Source organism: Theropithecus gelada, chromosome 10, assembly GCF_003255815.1.
Source record: "Theropithecus gelada isolate Dixy chromosome 10, Tgel_1.0, whole genome shotgun sequence".
NCBI classification, from domain to species: Eukaryota; Metazoa; Chordata; class Mammalia; order Primates; family Cercopithecidae; genus Theropithecus; species Theropithecus gelada.
Window position 1 is genome coordinate 21,498,327 of NC_037678.1, and position 22,851 is coordinate 21,521,177.

Genomic DNA, 22,851 nt, shown 5'->3' on the forward strand with positions numbered 1-22,851 from the left:
GTGAGATCTTGTCTCAAATAAATAAAAAAATAAAATAAACACTTCCTTCGAAACACCTGCTGGGGATATTCCCAATGCTCAGCCTTTGTAGGACTAGCCCTTTTAGAACAGAGAAGGCACTGGGCTGTAAGTTTTGCGCTCTCTCTTTTTTTTTTTTTTTTTTTTTGAGACAGGGTCTTACTCTGTTACTAAGGCTGGAATGCAGTGGTGCGATCATAGCTCATTGCAACCTCTGTCCCCCAGGCTCAAGTGATCCTCCCACCTCAGTCTCCCAAGTAGCTAGGACTACAGGTACGTGCCACTATGCTCAGATAATTTTTATATTTTTGCTAGAGACGGGGTTTTGCCATGTTGACCAGGCTGGTCTTGAACTCATGAGCTCAAGTGATCTGCCTGCCTCAGCCTCCCAAAGTGCTGGGATTGCAGGCGTGAGCCATGGTGCCTGGCCTAGTTTGCTCTTACTTTTTTTCCATCTTTGCTGTTTCTAGGCCACTGGGAACACGCTGCGGAGCTCAGAGTCCACAGCTGTGAGGCTCCATGTTACACCATCAAAAAATAAGGTGGTAAGAGTCCTGGTTTTCCCCAGTGTCAGGGCAACAGGGGTTACTGCTCATGGGTTACACATAGAGGCCCTACCTGACTGCGTCGCTGCTTCAGCTTGATTTTGACAAGAAGGATGAGGCAGACCAAGGAGACCACGACGAAGAAAGCCAGGAAAATCCCCATGTCAAAGTATTCAGTGGGTTGCTGGAACGGAACACAGACACAGTGAGTCACAGCCTCTCTGCAGCCTGGTAATCGGCACATGGGCTATCTTGGCTTGGTCAGGATAAAGATGGGGTGACTGGGATGAGTTTCCCCTCAATTTGCAGGAAACTCCTGGGGTTCTGCTCACATGTACATGGTGTGCTCCCTAGGCCCATGTAGTGCCTTCGGTGTGGCCCAGGGGGATGCCTGTGGCGATCTCAGCCAGGCCCCCCAAGAGCCAAGGGGATTCTTGGTAAAGCCTGGCTCCCCGTAGAATACTGCAAAGTTGGCTGTAACTGGTAAGAAAGGCCCTTCCAAATAAACACAAATAATCACATTTATAGGACAAAAGAGTAAGTGTCATGTTTTGAGGGAACAGTGATTACTAACCATATAATTAATGGTTTACAACAACTCAGAAAATTGTATGCTGCTTCCACAAATATCAGCTTCCACTACAATGAGTCATATTTACCAAAGCGCTTTTTTTTTCCTTTAAAAAGAAGCCAGCAAGTCAGTTCAGCAAACTCCCTCTACTTTTAGTTCTTACCTTTTCCTCACTGCCTCCTAAAACCTCGCAGCCACCTTATCTGGGACCTCCATTTGGCCAATGGGAATAGAGCTTTGCAAAGTGGAAGCTGCATGTATCCGGCTATGTTGTGCATGGAAAAGCATCATCCTACATTGTGAATGTCCCAATATTTGTGAGGAGGAAATAACACCAATATAGGGCACCAGCCCAAGGTTCCTGGAATTCTTCAGCTTGAGGTTTGGGCAGAAGAGGCCAGTTAAGAGTTAGTGGCCAGTAGTGTCTCTTCCACATACTTAAGAGATGCAGATGCTATTCATTAGCCATCGAACTCAATCCCAGTTGAAAGCTAACTTTTCCAGACTTAAATTAACTTGGGGAGTTTCAATAAGGTAATCTACTTTACAGGAAGAAGGAAATACAAGCCTTTTTTCTAGTGTCTAAGTCAGATTGAAGAAGGAAGACACGGGAAGGCAGGTGCTGGGTGCCCCATCCCTTCAATCCTCCTCAGTTTGCCTTTCAGAGGGAGATGGGATGGAAAAGAAAGGATGAGAGATTGCCAAGAGGGAATGCCAGGTGGAAGAGGCCAGAGACATCTTAGCACAAAGGTATCTATTTCTGGTAGGATTTTTCAAATTCGCTATAAAGGAACACGAGTAACATTTCTCCCTGGCCTTGAGTCCAGTAGGTGATCTAAGCCTGCAGGAACCTGGGGTTGCCAGCATTTTAGAGAGATAGGAATGAAAGGCCAAGGGAAATAAAGGGACAGGTAGTAGCAGAGAAGGCCCCGAGCCTGTGCCAAACAGTGTGGAGGCTCACTCGAGGAGGGCGGTGCTGGATCCTTGCTCGAGCCACTTTCTGCTTGTTGACGATGTTCATCAGCTTAATGGCATCTGCACCCTTCACATACACCACCGGCCTCTTGAGTGGGTCTTCCGAGCCCTGGTTCAGCTAAGGAAGAAAAGAGGGCTCTGGTTAAAAGGTGTGCTTACTTTAAGAAGCAGTAGAAAGAAAGGCTGGAGGGAAGGAACATTGAATACCTGTCTGGAATCCTCCAGCTCTTCCAACACTACAGCCTTCCCAATGTTCTTTTGGGAACATTACAGAGTTCCCAAAAGAGCAAGGCTGAGAATAACGCTTGTTTTGGGATGGACTGGGCAAGCAGAAGGGCCAGAAAGGTCTTAGAAAATGCCCCATGAGCCCGGCGCAGTGGCTCACGCCTGTAATCCCAGCACTTTGGGAGGCCGAGGCAGATGGATCACAAGGTCAAGAGTTCCAGCCTGGCCAACATGGTGAAACCCCATCTCTACTAAAAATACAAAAATTAGCCAGGCGTGGTGGCGCATGCCTATAATCCCAGATACTTGGGACGCTGAGGCAGGAGAATCGTTTTAACCCGGGAGGTGGAGATTGCAGTGAGCTGAGATTGTGTCAGTGCACTCCAGCCTGGCGACAGAGCAAGACTGTCTTGGGGGGAAAAAAGAGAAAATGCCTCCTGTGCCCCAATTCCCTGGCTCTTAACCTCACCCAGTACACCTCCCTTGGGGATTATGCCTAAACATGGACATCTAACTTCAGAAGACAAGAGCAAATGCCCTGAGATGAGGGTGACATAACCGGGACAAGCCAAGCTCACTAATGGAAGTGCCTTTCTCAGGGAGGCTGCAGTGTTGGCATGGCCTGAGGAGTTTACCTGGTCAATAGCTTCTGGGTTTTCAGACACATCAAAGATGACTGCAGTAGCTCCCCGCTGTACCGCTCGCTTGGCCTGCCAGAGTAAAAAAGAGCAGGTTGGCCCTCTGGTCCTCTTACCTTTCCAAAGCTGGCCTTGGCATTCAGGCCTGTAATCAAATGCAGAATCTGACAGTTACCAACTTATGTGACATCAGGGACGTTACCTCACTTTCCTAACCCTCAATTTTCCCATCTATAAAGAAGGGGACCGATAACTAAAGTTAACAATAATACATAGTTTCAAATAGCTAGGAGGAGGATATTCCCAATACAAAGAAGTGATAAATGTTTGAGATAATGGATATGCTAATTACCCTGATCTGATCACTATACCTTGTATGTATTATCACTATGTACCCCACGAATATGTACAATTATTATCTGTCAATTAAAAAACTTTTTTTTTTTTAAAGAGGACAATTTCACCTACCTTGTATAGTAATTGTGAGATCAGATGACTTATAATAGAGGAAAATACATAATTGATTACTTAACAAACTTTTGTCTTCCTATCCAGCCCAAATACTGAAAACGACCTACACATTAACAACCTGCCCGGTCAGTACAGAGGTACTGATTTCAGTATTTCCTGTTTCAGAGTCACTGGCAACCAAAGCAAATGCCTTTGGTCCATCTCATGTGGTTCCTTTTTCCTTCCCATGTCACCCAGTTAGAAGAATATATTGAGTATTTCTGAATGAGTCTCAAAATGGTTAATTTTAATAAGTGACACAAGCTGAAGACCTCTGGAGACACTGTCGGTGGTGGGAGCTGTGAAAAATAATTGTAAATGGGGTTTTGAAGCAGTTGGCTGCCAGACCTGGCGACACATCAAAAGCCACTTGGGAAGTTTGTAAAGCAGATTTCCTGGCTCAAACCACAGAGACTGATTGAGCAGGGCTGGAGTCAGGCCCAGGAAACTGAGTTGTGTATGCTTTCTGGGGGATTCAGATGATTCAACCATTTGGGGAACTACCGATCAGAGAGATGAGATTAGAATGTTTTAGGAACGGCCGGGCGCGGTGGCTCACGCCTGTAATCTCAGCACTTTGGGAGGCCGAGGCGGGCAGATCACAAGGTCAGGAGATCGAGACCATCCTGGCGAACACGGTGAAACCCCGTCTCTACTAAAAATACAAAAAAATTAGCCGGGCGCGGTGGCGGGCGCCTGTAGTCCCAGCTACTCAGGAGGCTGAGGCAGGAGAATGGTGTGAACCTGGGAGGCGGAGCTTTCAGTGAGCCGAAATTGCGCCACTGCACTCCAGCCTGGGACACAGAGCGAGACTCCGTCTCACAAAAAAAAAAAAAAAAAAAAAAAAGAATGTTTTAGGAACAAATGAGAAGTGATGGGATTCTTTTTGGGGGAGGTGGGGGAAGGACTCCTTTCCATCCCAAAGAACCTTCTAATTCCATGTCCAGCTAAGGTGACAGCAAGGTAGAAGCTGTGGAAAAACAAGACTTAAGATATAGCCTGGCTGGAGTTCGAGACCAGTCTAGGCAACATAGCAAGACCCCGTATCTAAAAAATAACAGAAAAATTAGCTCGGTGTGGCAGGGCATGCCTGTAGTCTCAGCTACTCAGGAGGCTGAGGCAGGAGGTTTGATTGAGCCCAAGAGGTAGAGATTGAGTTGTGATTGGACCACTTCATTCTAGCCTGAGTGACAGCGCAAGACCCTGTCTTCACAAAATACATACATACATACATGCATACCCTGGCTTTTAGGAGCCTGAATCTTGTTAGAGAAGTAAGACACTTCTAATGTGTGTATGTATAGAAGGCAAAACCAGCCTTCTATAAGATGGGCAAATGATGGCTAGTGCTTAGAGATCAATAGAGTTAATATTGGCCACAGTGCTTGAGAAAGAATAAAATTGAAATTCCTTTCCATAGGAATAATCACTCTACATTGACAGAGCGTGAGAAAGCCACATTGCCCAGAACACAGCTAGACCAATGGCTCCACTGGGCCACTAGAGGGCAGTCTCACCCTATAGCTTTTACAACAAACCAATTCCTTGTATTTAGCACCAAACAGTACCAAAAACAACTTCAGTAAAATCTTCAGTATACTGCAAGTTCCTTGGCAGTTCAAGAAGTTCTGGCACCCTGGACAATCTGTCCTTGTCTTGCAGGGGACCCTTTCTTTTTGAATGGAGATTCAATGCATTGAAAGTCTCAATGCATTGTTCACCACACCCTGTTTCATCAGCAGATTGCTAGTCTAGGAGTCAGGAATGAATGCTGGGAGCTATTCCTGCCTCTGCCACTGGCATGCTGCTAACAGTGGACAAGTCACTCAATCGCTTTCAGCCTCAGCCTCAGTTTCCCCATCTGTTAAAAATAAAAAGGCGGTGGGGGATGGCTGGGCACGGTGGCCTATGCCTGTAATTCCGGCACTCTGGGAGGCTGAGGCTGGTGGATCACCTGAGGTCAGGAGTTCCAGCCCAGCCTGGCCAACATGGTGAAAGCCTGTCTCTACCAAAAATGCAAAAAATCAGCTGGATGTGGTGGCATGTGCTTGTACTCCGGGAGGCTGAGGCAGGAGAATCGCTTGAGCCTGGGAGGCAGAGGTTGCAGAGATCACGCCACAGCACTCCAGCCTGGGCGAGAGTGAGACTGTCTCAAAAAAAAAAGCGGGGGGGGCCGGGCACGGTGGCTCAAGCCTGTAATCCCAGCACTTTGGGAGGCCAAGACGGGCAGATCACGAGGTCAGGAGATGGAGACCATCCTGGCTAACACGGTGAAACCCCGTCTCTACTAAAAAAATATAAAAAACTAGCCAGGCAAGGTGGTGGGTGCCTGTAGTCCCAGCTACTCGGGAGGCTGAGGCAGGAGAATGGCGTAAACCTGGGAAGCGGAGCTCGCAGTGAGCTGAGATCTGGCCACTGCACTCCAGCCTGGGCGACTCCAGAGCAAGACTCCAGTCTCAGGAAAAAAAAAAAAAAGGGGGGGTGGGTGGGTGCGGGGAGGCCACCTATGTTATTATGACTAGGGTCCTTTCTAAATTCCCAGCCTTGGCCACTCAACTGAGAAGCAGTGGGCTATCAGAGCAACTCAGAACTGCACTGGCCCTGTCACCCTCCTCCAGGAAGAGAGGATGCTGATGACACAGCTGATGACACAGCTGAGAAAGTGTGAAGCCAGGGTGGCGTCACTTTCCTCCACCATAGAGCTATCTATCTTTCTATCTATCAGAGATGGGCTTTCACTCTGTCACCTGGGCTGGAGTGGTGCGATCACAGCTCACTGCTGCCTGAAACTCCTGGGTTGGAATGATCCTCCTGCCTCAGCCGCCTGAGTAGCTGGGATTGCAGGTGCATGCTACCATGCCAGGCTAATTTTTTTTTTTTTTTGTAGAGACAAGGTCTCACTATGTTGCCCAGGTTGGTCTTGAGCTCCTGGGCTCAAGTGATCCTCCCATTCCAGCCTCCCAAAGTGCTGAGATTATAGGCATGAGCCATGGACAACCATACTGGCTATCCATAGAGTTCTTTAGGGACACAGACTACTTTGCCTGAGGCCAACAGCTCATGGATCTCATGGATGCCAGAGGTAATATAATTGTAAGTAGATGCTGGTGTTTTCCGCTTAGGTGGTATCCCAGGCTTTTTCATAAATTCCTTCTCCAGACATAGAAGGGCCCTGAGGAAAAGCACTAAAAATGAGGAAATAAACAGGCCCTCTCATTCCTTTATTTGGCTTTCATTCCACAATCAAGCACATCAAACAGCACCCTCGGGGAATGTGCAATTCAGATAAGTCCAGATCAGGAGCGCTGTGCGGTACCTGCACTTTGATGCGGCTGCACCTGGAGAGTCTAATGGCCTCGGGATGAAAGGCTGCAGGATCTGGGGTAGGGAATGCCTTCCCAGGAGAGACATGCCTCAGGGAAGCCATTTAGCCACATGGCCTTCTTAAAGTTCAGGCTTCCCTGCTCCACCCAGAATGTGGAGGTCTCAAGGACTCAGAGGTTCCGAATGAAGCATGATCCATTTGAGAGACATAAAATACGTTTTTCACAAAATCTTGGACATGGTGATATGTTTCCTGGTTTTTACAGTGAAGGGGGCAGGTCAGTAATAAGGCAGCTGGTTGCAGTTGCATGGGCCTGTAATCCCAGCTACTCGGGAGGCTGAGGCGGGAGTATCACTTGGGCCCAGGGTTTTGAACCTGTTTCTCTCTCTCTCTCTATATATATATGGTGCTTAAATTCCATTTACAGCTTGACTTCCAATACAACCAGGCTAATGTACGGGATCTAAGGACACATATCTTGTTTGAGAAAATGCTTCATTCACACAGGTGATCTACTTTTAAAATTACATTTAATGTAAACTACTATTAAAATAAGTTTGCACTTCCTGTACATACCAGGACTGGACAGGAGAGAAGCCAAGCTAAGACCCTACTGGGAATTCGCTTGTCAGAAGCCAGCTTAGGATTTAAAATAGGCTACGAATAACCCATATTTAGAAGACGACACCTTTATTATATTGTTCGGAAAGGAAATTTTAAAAAATACAGGCCAGGTGCAGTGGCTCATGCCTATAATCTCAGCACTTTTGGAGGCTGAGGCAGGAGGATTGCTTGAAGCCAGGAGTTCAAGACTAGCCTGGGTAATATAGCAAGACCGTCTCCACAAAAAAGTTAAAACTATCCAGGCATGGTGGCGTTCACCTGTAGTCCCACCTAGTCAGGAGGCTGAGGTGGACTGCTTGAGCCCAGGAGGCTGAAGGTGTAGTGAGCCATGATTGTGTCACTGCACTCCAGCCTGGGTGACAGGGCGAGACCCTGTCTTAAAAAGAAAAACAAAAACAGAACATTACTTGGTCATTCTCTGCCCCTTGCCCATATTTTCAGTTTAAAAATTGATGAGGCATATTCCTTGAACCAATCACTCTCATAGATCATTCACCATTTTACTTACTCAAGTGTAGACCAGAATATTATTTCAAAACAAACCTAGACCCTAGTTAGGAGTTCACAGTCTTGTGACCACCAGAAATCCTATCTTTAGGATCTTTAAGTCACATACTTAACGTGCAAAACTCTGAAGCTGGGGCCCTTTCAAAGAAAGGATGGGATGCAGCCTGGTGGATATGGTTGGATGAAAGTCACTGGTAAACTGGGCTGTAGCTGGAGAGGGCCGTTATCCCTAAACTGTGCACAGCCTGGAGTGCAAGATTAAGAGAAGGGTGTGACTGCAGAACACAGGTGCGAAGTTTTGGCAAGGCCTCCCAGAAGCAGCCAAAGGCCTTGTCTTGCTGCCCTCTGTGTGCCCTTCCCTCTTCCTCACCCACAAGGGTATCTTCACATTCTTCATCACCTTTGCTACTTCCATCCTTGCTCAGGCCAGGGCACGTTGGCACCAGCCAGCAGGTGACTGGAAACCCAAAGCAGAGTGCTGAATATAAAGTTGCCATGGTCCCTTATTTACCTTCCCAGGGCTGCTGGACCCAAGACTAGACAATGTCTGTAGTCATTGAGACAAGTAGCAACAGAGCAAACACTTGCACCCATAAAATACATTTGCAAAGTACAAAATTCCAGCCTCTAGAAGACAGGGTTCTACTGTGGTTGGCACTTACCACTCCTATGGTTATTCAATAAATGTTTATTATAAATGAAAGCAAGCCTGCCTGGTACCATACTCAGGTTATTACTGGTAAAAAGAAAGTGCTCCCTGACTCTGAATGTGATGTGCTTTTCTCATAAGGAAGTGCTTTTATTAGTAAGAGTGAGTCTAGAATGTCCCAGTGCAAATGTACCAATTATGATGAGAATTGTCCCATCACCACTTTGTGGGTGGGAAAACGTGAAGCCTAGAGCCCGCCACTTACCAGGAATTCCACTCAGGAATGGATCTGGCATTTTCCCCAGTGTGTGTAGTTATACCCAGACTTGGTATGGGGCTTGGACCTACCCCCATACCTATTCCCTGAAGTCTTTGGGACACGGATTCCACTTTCACCTGTTTACCTGTTCCTCTGTCAAGCTCTTGGATGTGGTATCCCTAGTGCCTACCCTTTATTGCAGGAAAACTTTGACAGAATACAGTTTTAATAGAAAATAACCCAAAAGATGACTAAAAATCTCATTTGTCTCACATTCCTGACCATAAGATAACCAAGGAAGCTGGACTGTTAGTGCTAATATGAAGATATGTCTTCAACCTCTTACAGGAAGTTGCAGACATATGGGAGCTCCAAACAGACTTTTTTGCCTCTACTGAATACAATTTTGCCTTCTGGCTTTTTTATCATAAGCTTCTAAGTTATTAAAAATTCTTTGTAAATATTTTAAATGGCTGTGATTTTTTTTCTTATATGCTACACATGTATTTCTGATATTTGGGTTGTTCCAGTTTTTAAAATTATAATTAATACTACATTGAATAAATAATACTAGTTTTCAGAGGACATAGGCCCTGTGCCAAAGAATATAAAGATTATGAATAATCTCAATAAAATCCATATCAAATTTTAATGTCCCTCCTTATATACCCACCCAACTCTTATTTACCTGTATAAATGACAAGATAGCTAGACTGGCACAGACAATACAGGCAAATTTGTCAACAGATTTAATTTCTGGGTTAGGTGGCCTGTTGATGAGCTGGGTGGAAGGGAGAAAGAAGTCAGTTTGAGGGTAACTCTCTAGATGATATTTCACATGCAGACAGACACTTTAGAGTGAACTATAATGAGCTGATCATATTAATACGAATACTACTAATCCTTCAAGGTCAAGTTCCTGTGCAACCTTTTCCATAAAACCAATGGTACTTCTCCTCAGCCAAAGGACAGGTAAGATACCTCTCTCTGAGCTCTAATATCTTAGGGTTTCTCTTCTGTTGTTTACTACTTCTGTAATACATTTTCCCTGAAAATACGATCATCTTTAGAGTTTTTGCTATTTATAAGGGTAATATGTGTATGAGGTGAACAATTTAAAATAACTCAGCTATTGAAAGCAAAAAATAACTCATCTGTTACCCCCTATATCCCAGCATTTTAACATAATGGTGTGGTTTATATCCTCCAATTTTTTTTTTTTTTTTTTTTTGAGACGGAGTCTCGCTCTGTCGCCCAGGCTGGAGTGCAGTGGCGGGATCTCCGCTCATTGCAAGCTCCGCCTCCCGGGTTTACGCCATTCTCCTGCCTCAGCCTCCTGAGTAGCTAGGACTACAGGCGCCTGCCACCTCGTCCAGCTAGTTTTTTGTATTTTTTAGTAGAGACGGGGTTTCACCGTGTTAGCCAGGATGGTCTCGATCTCCTGACCTTGTGATCCACCCGTCTCGGCCTCCCAAAATGCTGGGATTACAGGCTTGAGCCACCGCGCCTGGCTCCAATGTTTTTTAAACCCATATATTGGCAAGAATAAAATGCATATGTGTTGCAGACACACACACACCAAAATGTAGTTAAAAATATGCTGGATGAGTACCTATAATCCCAGCTACTTGGGAGGCTGAGGAGGGAGGATCGCTTGAGCCCAGGAGCTTGAGGGCCAGCCTGGGCAACATAGACCCCGGCTGTTAAAAATAAATACATTGGACATATTGGACATACACTGTTCTGTACTCTACTCCCCCCTTAACTCAACAATTTACTCAACAATATTTATATGCATTGATGTGGGAAAACGTTCATTTTTCTTACCAGCTACACATATCATTCCATTGTATGGTTATTCAGAGCTCCTTTAATGACCATCTCCCTGAGAGGCATATAGCAGATTTCTACATTTTCTCTGTTATAAACAGTGTTGTATTCATATCCTTGTACTCATATTCTAGAGGCAACGGTCCTTAAAATAGCCATGAGTGGTCCTGCTGAGTCAAAGGGTATCGATGTCCTATACATAAAGGCCTTGCTTGGGTGCCAGGCATACCCTTGGAGATTAACAGAAACTCCCAGGAGCCAGGAGGTAGACCTTACTGACCACACTGGTATGCCCCATAAAGCCTAACATGGCTAGGCATGGTGGCTCACACCTGTAATCCCAGCACTTTGGGAGGCTGAGGTGGGAGAATCACTTGAGGCCAGGAGTTTGAGACCAGCCTGGCCAATATAGCAAGACTCCGTGTGTCTTAAAAAAAAAAAAAAAAAAAAGCTTAACAAAGCAGATGGCCCTGGGCATGGTTCATACTCAAATTAACACAGTCAAATTCTATTTGCATTAACCATATATTAATTTAGTTGTTCTACGGTAGTTATTAACTGGTTACTATGTGTTCTAGACCCTGGGGACTCATACAGCAGCAGGCAGCAAGCATGGTCACAGACTCCTGTCCTCACCAAGCACACATCCTGCCCATGGTGCTGGTAGATCCCTCTCTGAAGAGGCCAGGAGAGTCCTAAGGAAGAGCATGTACATTTAGTTCCAAGGGCAAATGGGTAAGAAATTAAGAACATGGCTTCACTTGCCTCATATCTCTATAGTAGCCTTTCCCAAAGTGCATCTAAGGGAATGATTTTCCTGGTCAGTGTCCTTTGAGAAATGCTGCATATTCCAGAGCTATCCCTGACATATACATCATTAATATGCGAGAGGCTCCTATTTTACCCAGCATCCCAAACTTTTTTGGACACAAAGCCTGTTTGCAGCAACTCCATGGAGCAGGCTTTAGGACTCTGCTCCTTGGGTCTTGACATGGGCCTGCTCTTCATACAATCCTTACTTCCCTACAACCTGGGCTCCCTCCTCAAGGAGGTACCCCATCTCTCCCATTCCTTCACCCATGGGGCCAAGTCAAAACTGCAGCCCTTTGCCTTTTCACCTATGCCCAATGGCTTGCCAAATTTTGCTGATTCTCCATCGTTTTTTCATCCCCACTGCTGCCACCCTGGCCAGGACACCAGATTTCTGACATGAGTCTCAACAACATTCTCCTCTGGGGGCTCCTGAGCCCAGCCCACCTTGCATGCCCCTGCCCCCTCCCCAACACGGTCTCCATGCAGTAGCAGAGGGACCATTTTCAATCATGGATCTGACCTGCACCACCCTTCTCCAATGACTGTGCTGCTCTTAGAGCAAGATGTGACCTCCTCCTGCTTATTATTTCTGAACACAACACTCAAACTCCTAAGTTGAACTAGATTGAGCTTTTTTTTTTTTTTTTTTTGAGATGGAGTCTCACTCTGTCACCCATGCTGGAGTGCAGTGGCACGATCTTAGCTCACTGCAGCCTCCATCTCCTGGGTTCAAGCGATTCTCCTGCCTCAGCCTCCCGAGTAGTTGGGATTACAGGTGTGCACCATCCTGCCTGGCTAATTTTTTCTATTTTTAGTAGAGACAGGGTTTCGCCATGTTGGCCAGGCTGGTCTCGAACTCCTGGCCTCAGGTGATCCACCCTCCTTGGCCTCCCAAAGTGCTGGGATTACAGGCCTGAGCCACTACATCCGGCCTAGACTGAGCTTCTTTTAGTTCTCTTCAAAATCCCAAACTCAATGGTGGCCTCATTTGGGGTAACAGGAAACCAACCATGAGGAGCACATTACCCCCTTCACACACAGGGTTCATCTTTACTGCTTCTCTCTTTCTGCTCAGGTATTATTCGCTCAGGCTGCGGTGCCCAGTGGCCTTATGCTGTGCTCTGCCACTGTGGCACTTATGGCGTCACACTGTCATTGTTTACTTAAAATGCCTCCTTCACTAAAGGGCAGCCAGTGTGTCAGACTTCTTTCCTGCTGAATTCCCAGAACCTGGCAAAAGGCCTGGCACAGGGTAAATGGCCAAGAAATGTTTGTTGATTAACCTAAAGGATCAGTTTTTGCCCTAGGGGTTAGCATCAAACACCAAGGGCCCTGCTACTGAAAGCACTGATTGCAGCTCACTCTAGGCCACCTGTCTCCTCCCTTTGACTTTTGGGAAAGGTCTGTTCTCTAACAAATCTTCTTGGAACATAATATTCTTCGTACTTTAGATTCTCAGGATTCGGTTTCTTATTACTGGTGCCATCTTTTGCTGTTGCATTTCCTGACAGCCTTTTTACTGGTTGTCAGTTTGAAAGCAGGCATCGTGTCTCCTCTGAACCTTGACCCCAGGCACTAAAAGTGGCTTGGCCTTGTTGCGGATCTGTATCAGGCCCCAGCCCCTGCATGTGCTCATCTCTGGATATCAAAGCTCTCTGAAAACAAGCCCAGCCACTTGCAGTGTTTGTTTCTTCCATTCTGCAGGAATGGGAGCCTCCCTTAGTACCTTTACCAAAAGAAAGCTGACCAGATGACTACCCTTGGCCATGTCCACAAGAACAGGCTGCATGTGAATTTTCACAGCATCCTCCCATTATCACTAGGGGGCCTTGACTTTCCTCCAGCCTAAAAGACTGATGGAGTTCATCCTGTACCTGTGGAGAAATATGGCCACACCACACAGGGGCCCAACCCCAGGAAAGTGCAGGTTTGGCTGCTTTCCCCACCTGGTGCGAAGCTCTGTTGCCTTGGTTCTCTGAGTGAACTGGTGGCAAATTTTACCACAGCTTCAAAATCCCCAACTCCATGGTGCCCTAATTTGGGGTAACAAGAGACCTAAGCATAGGTCTGAAGGCTTGAGAGATACAGCCATCTAAAGCCAGAGCCTGGAACACGGCACTGCTGAAATGCAGGGCGGCAGCAACCAGCCCTGTTTCTGTTGCCGCCACCAGGCCTGCTCCTGTGGTCAAGGAGGGGAAAGGGGCGGTTAACACGATGGAGAACACCCGGTTCGTCCTAGGGACTGGCCACGCCTGACGCCCAGAGGTCCCTCTTGGCGGGTCCTACCCCAGTCCAGAGCGCCCAGGCTCTTTGAGTTCTGTTATGCCCCTCCCTCTGGAGGCCACTAAGTGGATTTTAAATCCTCACTCCTCAGTTTTTCCTTTCGTCCTCCTCGAGTTCTTCACTTAGTAGTGACCACCCAGGCACCAGGCTCTTGAACATTCTGGTCAGCTGCTGTTCTCTGAAGCATGAGTCACTGCATGACACAGGACATTCTCGCTGGGCAAGGGGGCTCCCAAGGCCTGCCTCACCAAGGGCCCTGTTTTCCGACAGAAACTTTTCATTCCATAGGAAATGAGGTCACACACCAGAGCACATGGGTAACCGGTGAGAAAATCCTCGTGCCAGGAAGGGGGGGGGGGTGGTGGTAGAAGGGGGGAAGCAAACTAGACCCTAACACTCACAAACCACCAGAGGGAAATCACCTGCAGCTCTTAGGTAATTTCTACTAGGGTGGGGATGAGAAGGGTGGAGGAAAGGGACGCACACAGCTTTAAAAAAATCTGGTTTCTTTTGAAGTATATACAACATACACGATTTTACTAAGCCAAACTTGCAGGGTATTTGGCTAGCTTACTTTCAAGACTTGGAGCCCCTTAATCTACGGTCTACAGGAGACCAACACACAGAAGGTAAAGAGGGGCAGGGGTAGGATCGGGGACGAGAGGCCAGGGCGGCCAGGCGGGCTTCACTGCCTAGGGGGTCGGGAGGTGAGGGTGGGTGGCGCAGTGCTGCCAGCTCCACCCGTCGGCTCCTCGCTCCGGGGCTTGGCTGCAGCCCGGCCTGACCTTCCAGGTTTCCCTGGCAGGAGATCAAAGCGCTGAAGCCACAAACACAGCTCAGAACTCCGAGGCCCTGCGGCCAACATCCCCCCTCCCGAGGCTCCTCCCCGCGCCAGGAGCCCTCCTCCTCCCTACTCCCATCCCGCCTGCACCGCCCCGCAGGGTCCCTCCTCCCCTCCACCAGCCCTGCTTCTCTATGTTTCCCCCCACCCCCGAACCCCCAATCCAGCGGGCCGGGACTTTCGGGGCGGGCTGCCAACCGGCCTTCTCCGACCCGGGAAAGTGCCCTCCTCGCCACCGGCCGCGCCCCTCCCCACCGGGAGAAGATATTTCTCGCCATAATTAAGGTTATTAAGCCTCCAAAGGCTCCCGTCGGCTGCAGGTTCTGAGTTCCGGAACGAAGATGATGCATTTTAAGTCCTAGTTAAGATTATGCTGATCTATTTAGGAGACATGTAGCAGCGAGAATTCAGCGGTTAAGTTAGTGGTTAAGGCTGCCTAAGTTTAAATAGTGTTACTTATTCTCAAAATATGTAGCAGCCCCACTTAATTTCTCCTAATTAAAGGTACCCGACTGAAGAGGCTGGAGTCCGCGGCCGGGTCGCGGCGCCATTGCACAGGTTGGTACCCTTTTCACAATCAGAAACTAGTGGGTGTCAAACGGAAATGCATTTCCCTAGATCTTAATCTTAAACATAGACGTTTAGACCAGTTCCAAGAAACACAATGATCCTCTTTGTTTTAACACCTGACAAGGAGCACCAAAAACCCAGGAAAGCCTGTGCACACCCTCCTGTTCCATCGATACTGTCCTGTTCCCATCGATACTGTGGGGTGAAAGATGTTACGGAAAAAACTGCAGTGGGGTTGTTTCATTACCTGTCCATGCCTGGAAGATAAGCTTTTGGAAGAACCTGGAAGCCGTTATCTTGGTTGAGTTTCCAGAAGTCCCACTTCAGGCCAAATCTTATATAGTCAGCAACTAGGAACTTCAAAAAGGACCACCCCCCTTCAATGCATATGGCAACTAATTAATATAAACAAGTGTTAATTAGGTGGCAGCATCAGGCTTAACGAGGAACAACAGTGCCTGCAAAGTCTGGACACCCTACAGCCTCTCTGGAGGATGAGAGGCGGCGCACAGGCTCTTTCTGAAGGCTGAGTTCCTCACAGGTGCAACTGTGCTTCTCAACCTTCGCTCACTGAGGAGGCAACTGGGAAGATTAAAACAAAACAAACAAACAAAAAACTCGTGCCCAGGACCTACCCCTAGAGATGATTTGATCTATGTGGATAAAACCCCAGCAGCAATATTTTTTAAGAAGTTTCGCAGTTATTTTGAAATTCAGGTAGTGCAGAGAACCACTGATCTAACCTAAAATCGCACACGGCCTCTGGCATGACTGTCCGATGCACATTCTGGAGCTCCTCTCCTGATTCAGTTGGACTGGTGTAGACCCAAAGGTCATCTAACCAGCACGCTCTGGGAATGCTTACAATGAGGCAAAGGAAGGTGTTAGAAAATTGCTGAATCAGGTGGTAAACTTATTGAGAAGGCAGAAAATTATTTTGATTACACTATTTTCTTATTTTTATGAAGAGGAAAGTAATTCGGATGAAAGCATTTTTGCATGCTAGAAGCAGGCTTGCTTCTAACATTTGTGGGACAGGGGACAAGGGCTTACAAACTAATAAATAAAATAGATCTTACTCTTCTATCTTGACATATGTACCTTCATAAGAACTTGAAACATAGGTTCCAGGTGAGCTTTTTAACTCCTTGGATCTCCTTGCCAGAGCATGTCAATGTGTAGACAGCTGACCCCTGGTCCACCCTGCACTTTGAGGGGGTTGTACACAGGCAGGTGAACACCCCAGGCTTGGAGGCCAAGCTGTGTCTACATCCTTGGGAAGAGGGGCATGCTGCCAGTGCACTGTGCCTCCAGGAGGATGGTCCTAGAAGAGAGGTCTGTAAGGGCTGGAAGCCAACACAAAGTCATCTTAGGGGAGTTTAGGGATGCTGGGAATGGTTTGGATGGGGGCTTCCCCTTGGACTCCTCACCCTGTGGCCAGAAGGTTTAAAAGAGGGGCCTTAAAGCACGGTCCCCCCTGCTTGGTCACAGAGCAGTACTGAGATTCCAAGAGGGAAAGTAAGGAAAGTACCTATTAATGTTCCAGGCAAGGTACCAAGTGCTTTCAAATGGTACTGAATCTGCAGAGCAACTCCGCAAGGGAGGTGGTGTTGATCCCCATTTTACAGCTGGAGGCTCAAAGGTTACATAACTTACCCATGGATACTCAGCCACAGAGTGGAGAGCTGACATTTGACCTAAGCCTCTCTCCATAATCCCAGGCCAGAGAAATACTCACGTTGTCCGAGGGCGTTCTAAAATCAAGTGTAATGGAGATACGTGCACATATATCAACATGAATGCTGAACCTCCAAACATTCCATTAATAGCTTATGTAAGTATTATATTTCCTGGTAACACAAGGAAATTCCAGATAGCTCTTATCCTAACCCACCTGGTCTCCCTCCTCTTGAAATTTCCTTTTACAAATGTCATGCAGCTCAAGCAGTCAACATAAGGAGGCATTTTTTTCTCCCCTTGCTGCCTATCACACTCATCGCATCACATCTGGCCCTCCCTGGGAGGTGGCAGGGTGGAACATTTCCTTACTTTTGTACAGGGTTACCTGCTTAAAAACTCAAGTCTATTTAGTCAGAGACTATTTCATCCAAAGGGGTTATATTCATTGCCAATGTAGCCAATGCAAGCTCACAAACACTATAACTTTCATCTTTTATTCTTCTTAAGGATCTAAGTTGTTTCAAAATGGTCCCCTGTGTACCCTATGGTATTGACTCCTTTTATGTGATTTTGTATTAGCAGAGTTTAAGAAAAGTTTCACTATCTCTTCACCTTAAACCAAAATCATTTTATAACAGCTACAGAATCAAATCCTTTTCTCTAGAGAAGGGCAGTTACACAACCCCCCTCAGTCATGCTATTCTTATCTGGGTGCAGTCAGTTTGATGACACCCTACCAAAGCCAGGCTGGCCAACCCAGACTGTTTTTAGCACTGCCATAGTGGAAGAGCAGGAAGAAAAGGGGGTACCTCAGACTGCTTGGACTGAAATTCTAGCTCACCTACAGAGCTCTGTGACTGTGAGCATGTGATGAATTTTCTGTTTTATTTCATCTGCACAATGGGGATGACATTGAATCTATCTCCTGAAGGCTTCTGGAAGTTGACATGACCATGCTACACTTCATATACATGCCTGGACGTCCCAGTTTAGGCCAAGAAATGATGCTGTGGCATGAGTCTGGCAGAGGGTGGTCAGTGGCTGTCAGCCCAGTGGTATATTAGAATGCCTGGGGGAGCTTATTAAAAAATAGAGGGGGCCAGGCACAGTGGCTCACGCTTGTAATCCCAGCACTTTGGGAGGCCGAGGCGGGCAGATCACCTGAGGTCAGGAGTTCAAGACCAGCCTGGCCAACATGGTGAAACCCTGTCTCTACTAAAAATACAAAAATTAGCTGGGTGTGGTGGCAGGTGCCTGTAATCCCAACTACTCGAGAGGCTGAGGCAGGAGAATCGCTTGAACCCGGGAGGCGGATGTTGCAGTGAGCCAAGATTGCGCCATTGCACTCAAGCCTGGGGGACAAGAATAAGACTTTGTCTCAAAAATAAATAAATTTAAAAAATAAAATAAAATAAAATAAATAAAATAAAATAAAATAAAAAAATAGAGGGGCAGACTCCTTCCTGGAGACTGACTGATGGGAACTAGGCTGGAGGTAGATCTAGCCTTTGTAGGTTTGAAAGCTCCTCAGGCCAACTCTTAGGTGCAGCCAAGATGGGTAACCACAGACCAAGATGCTAAGGAGGTAAGAGAGGGAGAGATGGTGAGCTGGGAATGTGCTTCTTAACCTAACTCATTAAGCCCTTGTTCTTTCCCTCCTAGAATGGTCCAATTCCTTTCTCAGCTGCATTTCTGGTTTTTAAGAAACCCACTTATGCTACTCTACCTCAGACTTAAGGAAAGCGCTTGTTAAAGAGAAAATGTGTCTTCAAGGCAATAAACAATTGAGCTTTTTGTGATGACTGGGGAAAGATACCCCCAAAGCAGAAGTCTGGGTTGCTCACAATCAAAAGTCTCCAAACAACAATGATCACAGGCATCCTCTGGTCACCAGGTCTTGGCCTGGTACCTGGAACCCAGCAGGCACGAAAATGCTGGGGGGACATGGCCATGGGCACAAGAGCAACCATTTATACGGGGCAAGCTTTTGGGGTTCGTGGCAGAAATCCTCCTGACTTTTGGGTCCAGGCCTTTGGCCTCTATGCCACAGGAGTCCCAGGATCTTGCATAGGAGCCTCTGCCTTGAGTAGGAGAGAGCAATGGAATGCAAGTTCCAGATGGGTCTTCTGTGATAACAGGATAAAAATAGACAAAGACGAGAATCTCAAGGACACCATTTTCAGGTTTAAGTCCTACTGAGGCGGGCAGATCAAGAGGTCAGGAGATCGAGACCATTCTGGCTAACATGGTGAAACCCGGTCTCTACTAAAAACATAAAAAATTAGCCGGGCGTGGTGGCGGGTGCCTGTAGTCCCAGCTACTCGGGAGGCTGAGGTAGGAGAATGGTGTGAACTCGGGAGGCAGAGCTTGCAGTGAGCTGAGATTGCGCCACTGCACTCCAGCCTCGGTGACAGAGCGAGACTCCATCTCAAAAAAAAAAAAAAAGAAAGAAAGAAAGAAAGAAAAAGAAACACATGCTTTCTTGAAGCCAGCCCTCAAACATACTCTGAACTGAGCTAACCAAGTCACAGAACTTGTATGTCAACTGCCCAACTAATATCCACTTCTCTGTGATAAGTGGTGACAGCTCTGCCATTAGAAGCAATTTTAGTGAGGGGATCTGGGGGTGTGGAGAAGGGCTATTGGCCATAGCAGTCATGGGTTAGGCTGTAAAACATAAGTTAAAAGCAGAATGTCCTATATTGAATTAGACCCTAAAATGTCCAATATTTTCGGGTCTAATTCAAATAACAAGGGCTATAATCACCTTTCTATAGGCTAACAGAATGAAGGCTGTGTCAAATCTATGCTTTTATTTCTCCCAAATGCATTCCAGTCCTAGTACTCAATAATAGTCATCACAATGGTACTGATGATGGAGGGGGAAGGAGAAGTGGCAGAGTCATCAAGCTAGCCTTCCTCAGCCCAAAAGCTAATGCTAGCTGGAGAATAAAGGTGCTCCCAAGCATCCCTACCATGCGTCCGGGGTGCAACAATAATCATTAATACCACTTTCTGTCCTATGTTCACAATCCCATCAATGCCCTGCTGGAAAGCAGTGAGGGGCTTGCAATGCACTACGTTAAAGAAATGGAACTAGAGGCTGGGCGCGGTGGCTCATGCCTGTAATCCCAACACTTTGGGAGGCTGAGGCAGGCAGATCACCTGAGGTCAGGAGTTCGAGACCAGCCTGGCCAATATGGTGAAACCCCATCTCTACTAAAAATACAAAAAAATTAGCCGGGCATGGTGACCTGCACCTGTAATCCCAGCTACTCGGGAGGCTGAGGCAGGAAAATCACTTGAACCCGGGAGGCGGATGCTGCAGTGAGCTGAGATCATGCCCTTGTATTCCAGGCTGGGTGACAGAGCAAGACTCTGTCAAAAAAAAAAAAAAAGAAAAAGAAAAGAAAGAAAAAGAAATGGAACTAGACCAACAAGGAAAAGAAATGGATTAAGAGTTTAATTGGGTGGGATTATTTTGAAGGATGCTCCATACAGTTCTGCAGTGGAGGAGCCTGGAAGGGAGTGATGTATGCCATGTCAGGAAAGGCTTCATGGAGGCCAAGCTGCCAGAATGAAGAGGAAGAGAAGGCCAGCCAGCAGTTGGATATCAAAGGTGCTGGTGGAGGCAGCAGACACACCAAATAGCATGAAGGGGAGAGGTTAGCAAAAGCTGGCATAGAGGCCAGGGGCGGTGGCTCAAGTCTGTAATCCCAGCACTTTGGGAGGCTGAGGCAGGTGGACCACTTGAGGTCAGGAGTTTGAGATCAGCCTGGCCAAGATGGTGAGACCCCGTCTCTACTAAAAATGCAAAAATTAGCTGGGCGTGGTGGTGGGCACCTGTAATCCCAGCTATTCAGGAGGCTGAGGCAGGAGAATCTCTTGAACGCGGGAAGTGGAGGTTGCAGTGAGCGAAGATGGCTCCACTGCACTCCAGCCTGAGCGACAGAGTGATATTCTGTCTCAAAAAAAAAAAAAAAAAAAGTAGCATAGGGTTGCATGGTTGGGTATCATCGTCCACTCACATGGCCATCGTATAAACTTCACAACTATTTAGTGATTACCCTTTCTGTTGGTGGCAGCTGGCATGTCCACAGTTTAGTTTCTGGAACACAGCATCCAAGCAGTCACTATAGTTTACTGACATTTTTGGGTCACTACCTGAAATTTTATTTTTTTTCTGGAAGGGGTTCATAATCTCTACTCCAAGGCCCAGTCCTGTGGCTATGTGCTTCCAGGCAAAATATTCATTAATTTAACAAATACTTATTGAGCATATACCATGAAGATACAATCATATGCCAAAAGAATCTAGTCCTAAAAGATCTAGTGCCTCTTCTCATGGAGTTCCAGTAGTTATACTAGGACCCTACATGCACAGCCAGAGGTAAGTGCCCTGAAGGAGAGGAGTATCACAGGACTGCAAGAAGAAAGCAGGTAGAAAGGCACTGCTGACTGGGCCTATGTGTCCCCACTTTATATCAACTTGTTACCCTGTGAACAGCAAACCTCAGTAGCACCGCACGCTGCCTGGGAACCCTCAGCAAATATTAAAGCATCTACTCAATATTAACACTCATATTCACCAACAAATACAGGGGCAATTATTGTTTCAGGAAGGCAGATTAAAGTATAGTTTGACAGCCTTTAACAGTGCAGAAAATTGAAAGAAAAAAAAAACAGTTAATGCCTTTAAAAGTCATTATAATGAAAGAGACTCGAGGGACTCCGAACCCCAGAAAGGTGGAGTTGGGCCGGATGGCTTCCTTTGGTCAATAATAGGTGAATGACTGTCATTAAGAAAAGGACTTCTTGCAAAAGAACAGCTTAATCCCAGGAAAAGGAAAGAGTAAAAAGGTTACATTAAGGGAATCAGGGATAATCTCTATCAATTACCCAGAGCCTTTCCTGTTAGGAAAGTCTCAAAAGAAGAACAGGAAAAGAGCTGGGTCATGATCCAGGGTGCTTACGCTTTGTTTTATGATCCAGGAGTTTGGCAGTCTGGTTTGTGGGTAAGTGGAGAGAGCTGTAACTACAAGCACTATGTAACCCCCACAAGTAAGCAGGTAATTGTAGAATATGCCAACACTGGCTCAAGAGGCACCCAGCTATCAGGCAGGCATGGGGAACTGGCTGGTATTTTGAGGCTAAACAAATCAAACTGCATACCTACCAGGTGGCTAGGACATTTGGAAAGATTGGTGAGCAAAATCCAGAAGAGGGACCACAAACCACTCCCTTTGGAGGGAAGAGTTCTGGCCAGACGGCCCTACATGGAATAAATGACTGATCCTGCTTCTCCTGGCCCTGGGAGCCAATGTGGTGCACTAGAGGAGACTTAGCCTCCTTATCCCTTCCTGGGAGACGATGCAGCACACCCTAGGAGAGACTGAGCCTGCTTCTCCATTCGTGGGGGCTAATATAGCCCACGATAGGGAACTGAGCCTGCTTCTCCATGCCTGGGAGTTACTGTATCCCATGCAAGGGAAGCAGACTGCTTCTCCACTCCTGGGAGCCACTTGAAAGTCACTGCAGTCCTCATGCCAGGGGGCAAAGAGGGTCTCTTAGGCAACAGGGTCCTTGACTATGGTCCATCTGAATCAAGTGTCCCTCAGTCCTGGAGTGGGATGAAAGTGCACCTAGTCCCATGTCCAAGATTTGCAAAGGAGGCATGAGTTTCCTGAGGTCAGAGTGTGCTGGCAGTGGGAAAGGGTGTTCCATCAGAGCCAACTGCTTCCTGTCAACCCTGCCCCCACTTCTGTAGAGTCCGTTAAGTTTTATAATATTGAAATTTTTTTTTTGTTGACTCCAATGTTAGTTTTTCAATAACTTTAAAATATATTTAATCAGGATCTATTAGTAAACACATAGACATTTTTGTATTATTTCAAGCAATTTTTGTCAGAATTACAGAATTACTATACCAGGAGATTTGAAGCCAAGCATTTAAGGAAAGAATTTTTTTTTTTTTTTTTTTTTTTTTTT

General features: G+C 46.7%; 1 protein-coding gene across 2 annotated transcripts in view; it reads right to left on the minus strand.

The window, feature by feature from the left end:
• ZNRF3 (zinc and ring finger 3) overlaps window positions 1-22,851 on the minus strand; it is a 175,309-nt gene that overhangs the window by 12,667 nt on the left and 139,791 nt on the right. For both annotated transcript variants that reach the window (XM_025400379.1, XM_025400380.1), the window contains exons 3-5: window positions 2,970-3,044; window positions 2,096-2,227; window positions 637-747 (exon numbers count right to left, since the gene is read on the minus strand). In XM_025400379.1, the coding sequence (XP_025256164.1) occupies window positions 637-747; window positions 2,096-2,227; window positions 2,970-3,044 (318 nt within the window). The remainder of the gene's footprint in view (window positions 1-636; window positions 748-2,095; window positions 2,228-2,969; window positions 3,045-22,851) is intronic.